The 15245-nt window shown below is 43.6% G+C and overlaps 1 protein-coding gene across 1 annotated transcript; it reads left to right on the plus strand.

Annotated features, from left to right (window-relative positions):
- Window positions 1–684: 684 nt before the first annotated feature.
- Window positions 685–8245, plus strand: LOC114138044 (5-hydroxytryptamine receptor 7). Its single transcript, XM_028007064.1, has 2 exons — window positions 685–1634; window positions 2229–8245. The coding sequence occupies exons 1-2, from the start codon at window positions 1051–1053 to the stop codon at window positions 3124–3126; spliced, it is 1482 nt and encodes a 493-aa protein (XP_027862865.1). The 5' UTR covers window positions 685–1050; the 3' UTR covers window positions 3127–8245.
- Window positions 8246–15245: the final 7000 nt, after the last annotated feature.

A 15245-nucleotide genomic window follows, 5' to 3' on the forward strand; every position in this document is an offset into this window, starting at 1 on the left:
TCAACCAGACCGAGTCTCAGAAAAATGACTCCTGAAATGTTCCAGAGGGAGATGAAGTTTATTTCCACCTCAAGAGACCGAAGCGAAGTGAAGTGAAGACGGACTGGGGCTGATGTTGGAGTCTAAACTGGAAATAATGAGAAGACTGAGACTGGGAGGAGTGGAGGGAAAATAAATCATTCTGTTCGGTTATGTAACCATCCTGTCCTCTACAACACTTTGAATGATTACCTCGATCATTAAACCAGCTTTCCAGTCAAATTTTGTGTTTGTTACAAACTTTAATATATCTTATAAATGTTCATCTGTGCTTCATATTAAAATGTTTGATCTAATGTTCTCTCCGGTCAGCAGATTCACATGGATTCACAAACTCAATCCGCAGAACATTTCCTCTTTGCTGCGCAATTACGCATGGCCACTCTGGCACAGATGGTCCACATTCAGTCCAGAGCGCCCAGATGACCGGCAGAATTTCACCCTAATTACAGAGAGAGTGAGTGTGTGTGTGTGTGGGGGGGGGGGGGGGGGGGGGGGGGGGGGGGGGGGTGCGTAAGTGTGTGTGTGTGTGTAGGGGTGTGTGTGTGTGTGTAGGGGTGTGTGTGTGTGTGTGTGTGTGTGTGTGTGTGTGTGTGTGTGTGTGTGTGTAGGGGTGTGTGTAGGGGTGTGTGTGGGGTGGGGGGTGGGGGGGATAGGTGTGATCGGGTTGCTTTCACGCTCTCCGAGGTGCCTTTTGACGTCACGTGGCAACTTTTGCGAGTGATCCGCGCGCACGGCGGGTTCGGAGTTTCTGCATGGTTGCAGCTGCTGGACATCAGACCGTCAGGGACACAAAGCGGGATTTATGGGTCGGAGTGTTTGAGAATGTGCCCACGACGCGCCATGCGTACTAACGCGCACGATGTCCCCGCAGCTCGCCGAGACGTAGCTGTGTTCTGACCGAAAATAACACTTTCTTCACACCAACGCAGGCACATCTGTGCGCGTCCATGTCACCGCTGGACGGGTCTCCAGTTCGTCCATGGATAAAAAGAACCGCCGGACTCCAGGATGGTTGTTGTGGGAGCGACTAACGGAACTTTCTCCGCTGACAACATGAGGTCCGCGTTCATGATCGAGGACACAGTCGGCGGCGGAGAGCCTGGCATTTCCACCAACATGATGATCTCTGAAGCTCTGGCGCCTCGGCTGCTGAAAATTGCGCAGGACGCCGCAGAAGCTGCGGCAGCGGCGGCGGCAGCGGCCACTTCTCCGTCCTCCTCCAGTCAGCCGCAGGTCATGGAGACGAACGGGACGCGCTGCGGGGAGCAGATCCTGAGCTACGGCCGCGTGGAAAAGGTTCTGATCGGCGGGGTGCTCACCATGCTCACCCTGTCCACCATCTGCGGGAACCTGCTGGTGGTCATCTCGGTGTGCTTCGTGAAGAAGCTGCGCCAGCCTTCCAACTACCTGATCGTGTCTCTGGCGCTGGCCGACCTGTCCGTGGCGCTGGCCGTGATGCCGTTCGTCAGCATCACGGACCTCATCGGCGGCCAGTGGATATTCGGACAGTTTTTTTGCAACGTTTTCATCGCCATGGATGTGATGTGCTGCACCGCGTCCATCATGACTCTGTGCGTAATCAGCATCGACAGGTAAAAAAAAAACAAAAAACTTCTGAAACTAAACCTCAAACCATAAAGTCACATTTTTACAGGAAACAAAGTGTTGCAGGAGAAACTTTCACATTTGCAGATTTCATCAAACTGAGACTGTGGGATGATTTGTTATCCGTTAATCCTTCATTTCCAGTGATTGAGTCATAAAATCAGATCTGTTTCCATCTGAGTTTTAGCATTTAAGGTTTGATCTCAGCTCTCTGTGCTCTGAGACAGGTTCTGCATTTAGATCAGTGAACACAGACTTTTATTAATCCATCCAATGCATGTTTTTATAGCCTTTAGGAGTCAGTTGCCCCAGATGGAGGCTGTTCTGTTCTCTGAGGTCCAGCTGTAACCTGGACCTTCAGTCAGACGACTTCCTGCAGCATCCGACTGCTTTTCATTCAGAAAATCTCACAGCTCCCATCTGTGGCTGCATATGGCTCACACAGATTGTGGTTAAGCTCTTTGTTCAAGGGCACCTTGTTGGGGGTGGGGTGAGCATTGCTCATGAGAGGCAAGTCATTTCTCCAATCAGCTCATTTCTAAGTCTAAACTGTAAAAATCTTGTGTTTGTTTTGCCTGCAGGTACCTGGGCATCACCAAACCTCTGACCTATCCCGTCCGACAGAACGGCTGCTGCATGGCCAAGATGATCCTGTCAGTGTGGCTCCTCTCCGCCTCCATCACCCTGCCCCCGCTCTTCGGCTGGGCGCAGAACGTCAACGACGGCAGAGTCTGCCTCATCAGCCAGGACTTTGGCTACACCGTCTACTCCACGGCCGTGGCCTTCTACATCCCCATGTCGGTCATGTTGATCATGTACTACAGGATCTACAGAGCAGCCAAGCTCAGCGCCGCCAAGCACACAATCACCGGCTTCCCCAGGGCTGGGGAGCACCGCGCAGGGGCGGCACACAGAGGGGGCCGAGCGGTGCACGAGCCCCGGCAGCCGTCAGAGTCTGGGGAGACGGGGAGCGTCGAGGCAACGGAGACGGAGCAATGTGAGGAGGAGGCCGAGGAGGAGAGCCTGGACTGCGTGGCGGCGGCGCTGAAGCTGCAGCGGGAGGTGGAGGAGGAGTGCAGCAGCCGCGTGTCCCGCCTTCTGAAGAGCGGCGAGCACTACCAGCGGAGGAAGAGGAAGAACCAGTCCATCTTCAAGCGGGAGCAGAAGGCAGCGGCCACCCTGGGCATCGTGGTGGGCGCCTTCACCTTCTGCTGGCTGCCGTTCTTCCTGGTGTCCACGGCCCGGCCCTTCGTCTGCGGCGTGGAGTGCAGCTGCGTGCCGCTGTGGCTGGAGAGGACGCTGCTGTGGCTCGGCTACGCCAACTCACTCATCAACCCCTTCATCTATGCCTTCTTCAACCGTGACCTGCGGACCACCTACAGCAACCTGCTGCGCTGCCGCTACCGGAACATCAACCGGAAGCTGTCGGCAGCCGGCATGCACGAGGCTCTGAAGCTGGTGGAGAAGCCAGACGCCTGAAGAGGCAACGCAGCCAATCAGGAGAGCCGTGAAACATCCAGAGGGTGGGACTAACCTCCCTGCTGCCAGACTGATTATCTCCTCCTTATGTATGAAGGTTAAGGCCAGAGGAGACAGGAGGCTGGAGCAGAAGAGGGAGGTGTTTGAAGCATCAGGCTGATCAGGGATGTCTGGCTCTACGGTGGACTGGATTTTGCTGACAGCAGCTGATCGAGCTGCATGCTGGTTTACACTCCTCTGTTTGGATGGATGGAAATCCACCAGCTCACGTCTCGCTGCCTTTCATTTTCAGTTGGAGCCTCGGAGAACCAAACAGGAGCTGCAGCTGCTTGTTGGTTCTGCTCTTCAGCACAAACACCTGGACAAACAATGACTAATGTGTAAAAATGTAAATAATGTACAGATTGGAGAGTCTAGCTGCTTTTAGTCACCGTGCTTAATGCTTGTTTAAGAATAGTTAGCTGAAAGCTTCTGTGTATCTGATCTCTGATGTTTGAGGCAGGCAGCTCTCTTCTGAACAGTGCAGAACTTATTTACTGTGAGACGTTAGCACGGCCCTGTAGCGGGGAGAGAAATGAGATGATTTCAGACACTGGACTGAATGTGCCTGTGCCTTTTCCTGCTCTGTCCTTCATGTTTTGGTTGCAGGGCACAACAGCCTCATTTTGAAACTTGCACTTTGTGCTTCATCAGTGTTTCATTTGCTTAGATCTACACTGGAAGGGAAGAAGAAACTGATTTCAACTTATTTATTTATAGTTGTGGCCACTGAGCACTGAAGCACATTTATTACTATTCTGTGTTTCCTTCAATGTAGAGTAGAAGGACTGTCAGGAATTTCAACCCAGTGTTGTTAGTTGATTACTCCTACAAAAGCTCGGAGAAAAACTGAGACGACTAAATTACTTATGAGAAATGATCATCAATACTTCATAAAATGTGTAAAGTCTCCTTGTAGCTCCACAGCTGCACTTTGCAGCAGAGACACCATTCAGATTTGAAATGGGTCACTGAAATTTGGGCTGCAAATTCATGAGCTGCATCCTTCAAAAGCCGCATTTAAAGATCGATTACCTCACAGCTTCATGAAGAAGATTGTCTGGATTCAAAGGTTCCTCAAGATGCATCGTTCTGTCCCCGGATTTGAAGGGTTTAGTTTGTCCTTCGTGGTCCATCCTATCCCAAGATGCACTGCGGCCAGAGAGTTTTATTCTTGTAAAAATGGCAGGTGAAATAGGAGATAGAGTAGGAGAGGAGAACTGAGTTAAATCTAAAAAATCTAAATATTACAGAACAAAAATCAGAAGCTTGAAATGGTTGCGGTCTTTGTCTTTTATCATCTGCGTAGATGAGTAATAATATTGATACAAAATTACTAAAATATTTATTTATAAGTGTAATATATTAAAAGGGTGACAATAATTCTTACCAGTTTGTGTTTAGTTGCTAGGTGACAAGGCATATGCAGAGGTCAGGGTGGGAATAAATCTGAGGTTTGGACCAACCAGTTTTACAGTCGCTCATTTCCAGTCGTTACAGTCGATGAAGAACCCGGCTAACGTGGACCGTTTAGGTTCGATGTAAGCCGGTAAGTTCAGAGGATGCAGCCTCTGGACCTGGACTCAATCAGTTACCGTCTTAAAAACTGGTTTCACTCCAAATCTAAGTTTTTCCCACAGAAAGTTCAGTGAGGATGAAACAGAAACGTTCTGTATCTAACCTTCATGACCACAGTTTAATCTCCACATGTACAGTTTATAAATCTACTGTTAGATATTTTTTCTACGTTCACACAGTGAGTCCTGCTGATATAAGACTTACAGAGTTCTCTCCTTAATGAGTCCAGAGACCCAAACTCTATTTCATTGATCTCTGATGTTTTCTTTCCAAGCTGGAAGTGATTTTTTAAGCTGCCTGATATCCAACAATAAACATGTCAGACTGAAGTTCACAGGCTGGAACAACAGACGGTCCAGTCGCTCTGGCTTCGAGAATCGTTCGGATAACACGCACAGTTTGTCTTTTCTTTGAGGTAACGAACAGAGTGATGCAGAGGGTATCACCATGGCAACCAGTTACAGAAGTCCCCGGTTCTGGTTCTTGCTCAGAGGGTTTGATAACGGCCGCCCTGTTGACCCGCTCTAATTTAAACCTTTTACATCACAGTTTGAAATGAGTCAGTTCAGGACTAAAAGCCTAAAAGACAAACAGAAAGAGCTTAACTGGACTTCCTGTACTCGCTAAAATAAGAGTCTTTCTCTGTCACAGGTTAGATGATAATCATGAAAGAAGAAAAGTCAAATATGTTGGATTTTTGGGCAGCAGCATCAGAATAATTTTCCCTTTCTGTAACAGGGGCTGGATTTTTTTGTGGGTGTGTTTTAAATTAAAAGTGCCAGAAAAATGATTCATAAGCTGTGAAATATTCAAGGAGCTCTCAAATGGAAAAAACAAGATGCAACAACAATGAAATCATATTAATATGAAACAAGCGCTGCATGTTTTATATGTCAGACTGAGGTTAAAAGAAGTAATATTTCATTTTTTTAAAGAGGCTGAAAAACAATCTGCTGAGAAAACAAAACAGGGATGAGTCTGTTTTACCGAAATGTAACACAAAACATCTTTAACCTTTCAACTGTTAATTTCATCCAAACTGAACAGCAATCAGGTGCAACCAAAACTAAAGAAACTGATCAGAACCATAAGAACACAGTGGATCAGGACTCTAATCTCTGTTCCACAACTTTCCTCCCAAAAATGAGAGTTTTTGGTCGATTCAGAAGGATTTAAACCTTACACAACAATATTCTTCTGTAAGTTGATCACATTGGATTATTGAGTTTAAAAACCAAGAATCTGGTGCTTTTATTTAATAAAAAATATATGTATTCACTATATTGGATGTGAAGAAAAAGAAGCTGCTGTGTGTTTATGATAATCTGGGTCTAATTTCAAGTCTGCTGGGGTTGTGTTTGAAGTGGAGCAGCATAAATTGCATTTATGTTTCATTTATAGAATAGAGATGTTCTTTTGTGTAAAACAATGAGAGGCTGGAGCTCCCCCCCCCCCGCCCCCTGCTGTCTGGGCTTAAATTCCTCCTCATTACCGACTCATTCTGCAGCAGCAGATGGAGCAATGCAGGCTGGGAAAACCTTTCTGATCAGGAAGTGGATCTCTCTTACTGACGCCTTTAACTCGTTCTTTAATCATTAATTAAAGCTGCTCTGTGCAGGAAATGAAAATATACAAAACCCATGAAGCTGCCAGGTTTTAATCTGTAAGTGGGACAGAATCAGAAACGAAGGAGCAGAAATCCTCCTCACATTCGGACCTTCAGGTGGAGATGTTTCAGTCTGAGTCCATTTGGTTGTGCAGGAACCAGAGCTGCAGACTCTGCAGTGGTCCTGGTGGGTTTTGGTCAGGAAATGTTCCCGGATCTGTGCAGTCATGCATCAGAACCTCTGAACTGCCCTCGCTCTGGGCGCAGAGCCACAGTGGCTGTGGTCCATGTTCTGCCACAGCAGATATGGAGCCTGGAGTCCAGCAGACACACACAGGAAAACACACACTCAGCAGTGGAGACGCCATCAGGCCTGTTCACCTGGACGTAATAAATAAACTACAATGAGATTCATCCAGTAGAAATAGTGAAGTTAAGAGGAAACTTTGAGTTGTTTGTCTTTGGTTCTTCTGTTTCCCATCATTGATCCAAACCGTCTCAGCCTTACAAACAAAGCTGACTTCACTGTTGTAACTTTGTACAGAAGGGAAAAAAGAAATGAGATTTTTCTGAGTTATTTTCTAGTCATGTGCTTAAATATCTCTATGGTAACGCTAACTTTGTGTTGTTCTTTTGACAGTAGAGTCAAAAACATGACTGATCCATTTATTTTGTTTTAAGGTTTCAAATGTCCACCTGAAAAATGTGAATCAATAAAAACAATTAAACGAGATGTCAGCTGATAATTAACTATTAAAATGTGTAAATTTAAGAAGGAAAACATGAACTGCAGCAAAAGTAGAGTAATAAATGTGATGTTTGTAGAGAAACAACAGGACAAAACAACCATGATAAAGGTCAGAGGTTAGTTAATTAGATGTTACCAGTGTGTGATGTGTGTTTGTGCCAATAGATCCTTCACTTTAATGAATATTTGATGGATTTCTTTACTTTGTTTGTACCAAACAGTTTGGTTCACATGCAGCTCTGCATCCTAAACCAACAGTTTTGCATCTGTGCTGTTTTCACATGCTGTTAACCTATTTGTGTTTTATATGAAACATTATCACATGTCATCACCTGCTCTGCAAGAGAAATCCTTTAAAGGAGAAAAACGATCAGAACATGAACACATTTCCTCCCCTGTGACATCAGCTGCTTCCATGACCCATAAAATGAAACACGTGGAAGTTTAATTGGGTTGATCTGGGTTATATATATCTTCATTGTTTTATTGAATGGCTCTTTACCAGGATGTGTCTTTCATAGATTTATGAAAACAGGATTTGGGTGCAAAGTGTTGATTTTACTGGAGGTTTTCTCAGATCCTCACAGGGTTCAGAACCTGTCCTTAATGATTTTTGTCTTAACCTGAAGTTTTACTGCCATCAGTAACCTGCTGGGGTTCTTCTGATTGGACGTTTGAGTCTTTTTGGCAGAACTGATTGGATTCACTGGAACTGAGGAAGAACTTCAGAAAATCGTCCATAAAGGTTGAGGTCGGGGCTTTGGAATGACCAACGCAGAATCTTAATGTAAATGCTTATTTTATTCATTTCCAAAGCATTTTAAATGTGTTTGGGATGATTGTTCTGTCGGTGCCCCAAACCGGTTCCAAGTGTCAACCGTCCAGCTTTTAATCTAAGATGAAATTTGAGATTTTAGTTGTAGTCCTTCATTATTCTACTCACTGTCTGACATGCGTCTTGGTACTGTGGTCAAAAAACAAAACGGAAGATTATCTTGAAGTACCTCTGCATGATGACTCCATCCTGGAGAAAGAACAGCCTAATAGTCTCATAATTAAAAACATTCATGTCTATAATGAGTCGTAGAAATCTTCTGACTGGAACTGTACCTCAACATTTCATGACAATAAACTATTTTTTTCCAGAATGTTTACAGAGTTACATTTTTTAAAGATATGATGACATGAATGACTGTTAGCCTGTAAGATGAGCTGCAGCGTCGTCCTGCTATCCACACAGATCTATTAGGATCTGTTCAGGGATGTGACACGATGTCAATGAATCCACTTAAAACATGGAAAACACTTTCAGCTCAAATGGCACCGGTGTGAATCAGAGCTGCAGCTTTATGCAGAGAGGTATTTATTAATATAAAAATCTTTCTTTACATGCAGGGTATGAACTTTCTAAATATGTTTCTTGAAGATGAAAGTAAGCTTTGCTTGTCTCTCTGTAAATAGAAACGATGCAACCTTCACCTGAACTGAACCAGGCTGCGCCAAAAATAAAATGCTTTTAGGGAAGCAGCACCATGAACAAACAGCTGACTTTCTGTTTCCTGCGTTCTCCACATCATGTTACTTTACCAAGAATGAAACGGATCAAGGTCGCTACTTGGCTAAAAACGTGAATCACAAATATATGAAAGAATTAATTTAATACTTCAAAAAGAGAAAGGTGCTTTGATTCCTCGTCACACTTACAGAAACGCAGCGCTCCAATTATACGGCTCTAAATGTGCTTTCATGTGGAGAAAGTGAATCGCCTGGAACCATGACACCGTTTCAAACATCCACATTAATCTCCAGGGAAGCAGCGAACAAGAACAACACAGCCGTATCTGTTTGATTTGATCATTTTCTCTTCACTGTTTGGATTTTTGTCAGAACATCAAACACCAAACATTAACAACAGCTAATCTGTAACTTTGCAGCTTTTAAAACATCTTTACTTTTTTTTTTTTTGGTTTGCTTTCACATTGTGCTTTTCTGCAAGCGGACTATAATTTGTATGTAAAGCCATGCAGGTGACTATCATTATTTTTTATTTATGTTAGCTGTATCATTAAGCTTCTGACCATTAGGTGTTTTTGTAGTTATTTTTGTTAAAACCCAGGACAGACTATATGACTTTTATATCTGCTATAAAATGTGCTTCACATGGATTTTCATTGATAAAACAGACTTTATATGCATTTTCACTTCTAAGCAGATTTACACAGAAAACATAATCTGTTTTCACAACTACTGTTCTGTTTTACCGTAAACGGCTGATGACGAGATGAAACGAAATCCTCTGGTGTCAGAACATCATGTTGTTTAAAACAGACTTTGAGTTGATCTCATTTGATTTATTGTCCAATCTGGCACAAGCTGTCGCTGCTCCCGTCACTCACAGACGCATCTGTCACAGACGGCTGAATAATAGAGAACCTGGTGCTTCAGACGCTTCAGAGGAAAACAAGTTTATCTGTGAAGTACGGGGTCCTGTGAGGCAAAAAGTCCAAAGCAGTAAATATAAAGTTAGATTAAAGAAAAAAAGGAAAAAACAGACTTCATATGGAAATATGGAAATCTGGTCATGTCTGAGGCGTGAAGGGAATGCTGATGGACTCAGAGTTAAAGGAAGAAATGATGTGAGACCCGAAGGAACCAAAATAATCTGCATTAAAAAAGCAGCAGAATAATGGGAGAAGCTAGCAGCAGATAGCAGAAACATCGTGTAGCAGTATGTGAACAGCAAGAAGAGGAAGAAATGATAAAGTAAACTTCTCTGTAGTGACACCTCTGAAGTGATTAAAGATCAGTTATCTGATGAGGTTTTCTGAAAATGCCGTTGTCACGGTGACAGATTTAATGATGAAAACACAAAGGAGTGGAGGATCTGTCCACCTGCCACCCAAAGACCCCTGGAGAGAAACACCAGCCTCTCCGGCAGGAATCAGAGACGTGCATGGAAAACAGGAAACTCAACGGCAAACACTGACTCCATATTTCTAATAATTATCTGTCATGTAGAACATACATTATTACCCCAAATCTGTGGCAAAAAGTTCAAACTTTAGATTTTAATTGTAAAAGTAAGACTCTGTTGCTGCTCAGGTCTCTGAATTCTGCTGCTAAATCTGGACAGTTTTTCTTTTCCTGTTTGTACGCAGCTAACAGGATCATAGTGAGTCGCATTGCGAGTCACATCACGTGTTCGGTGCCTGATGTCCGGTGCTTCTTCAGCCGGGGGCCTTCACTAACAACCTGCCTGTGTGAGGGGAGCATGGCTGCTCTGCTGGGCCTTCTGGAGGCCAGGCTACCTGCCCTTTGCTGCTAAATGTCACACACAAGCACACTATCCAAATCATGAGTCATGGTTCGCATAAATAAAGGTTTGTGCACTTATGTTCCATGATCTGTAGTCATTATTAATGCATAAAAGCTGGTATTTACATCTCTGAGTGCAGTCTTAGAATGTAAAGGAGAAAATTCCTTCTAAATGTAATCGATACATGATTGATGAGCTCTGAGAATTAAAACCCAGATCAATACTGAATAAAAAATATATTAATGATCCCAATTTTGAAGGATGTTGGTGCAGATAGGATGAGACTGTTGTAGCCCAAACCTTCAGAGGATCAACATCAATGATTACAGTTATTTTTCTGGCTGGTTTGCAGGATTCTGACGCTTCATGTTGTACGATGCTGTTACTGCAACCATTCTGATGGTTTGTTAGTAACCAGATGATAATATGAAGGATCAGCAGGTTTTATTACAGCAGAACGTTTCCAAAGCCTTCACAGGAATAAACTACATCAATAAAAGTTTCAAATGTAGCTTAGTTATCAATAGATCAAATCCATAACTACATGAATAACTTTCTAATTATTAAATCTATATCTCTCTGCTATGTTTTAAACTAAATATCAATAACATTAAATATAATGGCAGATGTTTACTGCTAAACTTTTAACAGATCATGCGACATCAAAGTGAAACCATGACGACTGAAGCAACAATTAAATCTAAATCAGACGAATTAACAATGTTTTCCTCAATATTATAACAGCATGCATCATCTCCCTTTGTCAAAGTTCAGTGAAAGTTGGAGTCTTGTGTTTCCTCCTTAGTGTGGAGGAAATTGGTTGAATATTTGCTGCAGGATCTGAAAGCCACTAAAGTCGGGTAAAAACGTCACTTTGTGACTAATGAGTGGCTCGGTTGTTGTGGAAAACGTTTTACTCTCTGCAGAGTTCAAACAGCAACCCTCTGCATACTGAGAGGTTTGACTCAACACCTGCTGCACAAAAACCCTGCTGCACAAAAAACCCTGCTGCACAGAAAACCCTGCTGCACAAAAAACCCTGCTGCACAAAAAACCCTGCTGCACAAAAACCCTGCTGCACAAAAACCCTGCTGCACAAAAAACCCTGCTGCACAAAAAACCCTGCTGCACAAAAAACCCTGCTGCACAAAAAACCCTGCTGCACAAAAACCCTGCTGCACAAAAACCCTGCTGCACAAAAAACCCTGCTGCACAAAAAACCCTGCTGCACAAAAACCCTGCTGCACAAAAACTTGCTGCACAAAAACTTGCTGCACAAAAACCCCTCACCCTGCAGGAAGGAGAGGAAAAGCACTGAGGAGGACTGAGGTTACTGACATGCTGCATGTTTCCTCAGGGTTCAGTCGTGACAGTGAGTTTATAGTTCATATAATCTTGAACTATTCCCATTGTTTTTAAGTTACTTTGCAGCATAATAAATAAATCCAAATTGATTCTTTTACAGAGAAGTTTTGTTGCTCAAAACATTTAGTTGATTCAAGACAGACTCAGAAAACAAACTCAGTCTCTCTCTGAGGACAGCAGGCAGGTTGCTGCACACGCTGAGGTGAAGCCTGAACAGCAACTTTTAGCATTACAGCAGAAAACACATTTCTGTCTGGGAAGGAACCACATTGCAGGAGGGACCAGGATGGACAGCCGAGTTATTTCCTCCGCAGGAGAGAAACTGAAGAAAACATGTGGATCTGTGGGGAGGAAGGATCCTGATGTGATCCGTGTTAGAGCTTCACATCCGTCACAGTGAACTTCCTCCTGTAACAGAGACGTTACAAATGTTCAGGAACAGTTTGGTGAAGATCTGTAAATTATCCAGACATGAACAACAATGTCAGAAGAATTAAGTTAAAAAAATGTCTCATAGTTTAGAAGAATCTTCTCTAATCAAAATGCAGAAACCTGAAACTCAGAGCACAGAAAAGGTTTGGTCTGATTGTGAACAGAGGCTTTCAGAGAATCACATTCAAGAACGAGATTATTCACGTGAATCTGGTGGATCACTTCTAAAATGTAAATTTCTGCAGTAAAGAAACTGTTTGTCATGAAGTGCGGGTGGTGAGGCAGACGCAGCGGACCCAGGTATGATGAAAATGATGGTTTTAATGGTGAAACTCAGTCCAAACAACGAACAGCAGGCACATGGAAACACTGACGACAACTAGACTCGACATTGACGAGGACCCAACGAGGAACAAGGAACACAGGTGGAGTTAAATACACGGGAGGGTAATCACAGAAACGAGACACACCTGGGAACAATAAGGGGAGGACAGGACAACGAAGAGACTCAAGGACACAGAAAACTCTAAATAAACACAGAAAAACACAGATCCTGACAGTTCCTGAACTTCTGAATAAGTAAACGGATCATAATATCCAAACACGGCTTCCTGAGCAGAAGAACGTGTAAGAGAAAGATTAAAATCAAAAGACCACTAACTGATCACTCTGTGATTCATTCCAGCCCTGATGCAGTTTTAGTGTTTGATCGATCTGTTCTTCATGAAGCCTCTTCAGATCGGGGCTGAAACACCTACTGCTGGTCCAGCTGCTCAAAACGAGAAGTTAACTTTGTGTTTTTATGCTTCGTTTCCCTGACAAAGTTCTGCTTTGTGGAAAACAAAAAGTGTGAAGTCTGAAGTCAAAGCGTGGTGGAGCTCCATGCCGGGTGAGATGGAGATGAGGAGGAGTGAGAAAGAGCGAAGGGGGCGAGACGAAGCAACAGAACGCAACGAGTGAGGAAGAAGTGGCAGAACGAGTGGGAGGAGAGAGAGAGGACCAAAGAGACGGAGGATGAGAAGATGAGGATGGAAAGTAAAGAAGGAGAGAGAAGCGAAGCTGTGGAGGACGAGGAGAGAGCGTCGGTCAAATCCAGATAAACTGAATCATTGGTTTTTAGAGCCGCTGCCGTGACGCGACCAGCCGCGTCGATACGGTGAGTCACAGACGACTGTGAGTCAGCGTGGGAGGCGGCGGCGGCGGCAGTATGGTGCTGAGTTCAGCTGGAGCGCCAAAACACGCAGGATGTCCTGCAGAGTCTGAGGCAGCGAAGAAGACGTCCAAGAAAGAGACAGCTGAGAAATCCAGAAATGATTTAATCACCACAAACTCTCTAAAACTAAAACCTGGTGATGATTTAGTAAAGAAATCAGAGCCTTTTTCTGGTCAACCATCACGGATTGATTGATTTTAATTGATCCAGCAGATTAATTGGTTTTGCAAATTATTGATAGGCTGCATTTAATGCTCTGTTTCCCCAGTCAGAGATGCTGGAGTCATACATTATAATGTAGATATTTCATTTGTTCATAAACATCTCTAAAGAAGGAGAACATCATGAATCCAGTCCAGCATCTCCTCATGAAAATCGTTATTATTTCTGAGGTTTTAAGGTTGAAAAGCGTTTTACTCAAACATCCTGTTTCCCTGTGACTCACTGTGGAAGAGATAATAATAATAAAACATGATTCATTTTCCATGCTCATAAACCTCATTAACATATTTAGGGTGAAGAATAACAGGTCAAATCTTGAATCCTGTCCTACCTGACCTCCATGATAAACAGGAAATCATTTAAACTGCAGATTCTTTTTTTTACCAAGTTCTAAGAAACAGTTAGATGATTTTCTAATAATTATTTTGCTATCTCTACACAGATGTTGGTGTCATTCAGATTTAATCTGTTTTCTTTCACAAACCAACAAATCAGATCCATCTCCTCTTCATGCCGTTGGTTTTCCCTCCATCGGTTTCCTGGTTTCTTTGTGATTTCCTCCACTTTCAGCCGGTCGTGTCTTTCAGCCTGAGTCCTTTCATAAGATCTCTTTCCACCATTGTGCTTCTGCGTCTTTGTGTCGCTGCTTCCTTCACATATTCTGCCTCATCCTTCAGCGTCGTCTCCGTTTCTCCGTCTGGCACAAACGGCTCTGTTCGTTTCTCATTTAAATCCTTCCCTTTGTTTCATTGTCTCCATCTTTCATTCATGAGTTTGCCAGATTCCAGTCGTGCTTCGCTGCATATTTTTTTGTCTGCGACTCATTTCCTCCATCATGAGGAGGGAAGATACTTTACATTTTCTGTGAATGAAAATCCTTCCTAACCCTGTTAAAGCAGGATGTAAGCGTAGTTTTTTCCTTCACAGCTTCTCCTGCAGCTTCTCCCTAAATAAACAGAGAATTTGCTGAAACTTGAGGAAATAAAACCACATTCTGTCTCCTGCAGAACTTTAATGCTCCCTCTGTATTCTGCCTAGGGCCTAAAGAGACGGTAGATTTTAGCACCAAAGAAAATCTTTCTGTCAGGAGCTGCTGGTCTAAAATAACCCACCGGGCCGGACTCAGAACTTAACGAGCTCACAGCCTCCTTTTTCCAGCAGGTTTTTTTTTTTACATACCACCCAGAATGGATCTCCTGGTGAGTCGGTGAAGGTGTGCATGACTCACATTCAGAGCTACTCTTTCACATTTACTAAAATAAAATCGGGCGGCTCAGTTTCAGTTTGTTGCTTAACTCAGCGTAAAGATTTCCCCCAGCATGAGAAGAGCAGCATCACAGTTGGGTTCTGTCTGTCGGTCCTAATGGGTCCAGAGGCCTGAGCAGAGAGGACACACTATTCAGGATCACCTGGTTTTTAGAGGTCGTCCCGTTAAACAGCAGAATGCTCTCTATGCTGACCCTCCGCTTCACGAAAAGGAGCTCCGATAAAAGGTGAAAGGATCTGGAATCAAAGTGTTCTTTCATAATGTTTAGACATGTTCTTAATTTAGAAAATTACCTTAATTTGAGGAAAGACGTAAAAGCTTTTCTCTCTTTTT

This window comes from Xiphophorus couchianus, chromosome 22, assembly GCF_001444195.1.
Source record: "Xiphophorus couchianus chromosome 22, X_couchianus-1.0, whole genome shotgun sequence".
Lineage (NCBI taxonomy): Eukaryota > Metazoa > Chordata > Actinopteri > Cyprinodontiformes > Poeciliidae > Xiphophorus > Xiphophorus couchianus.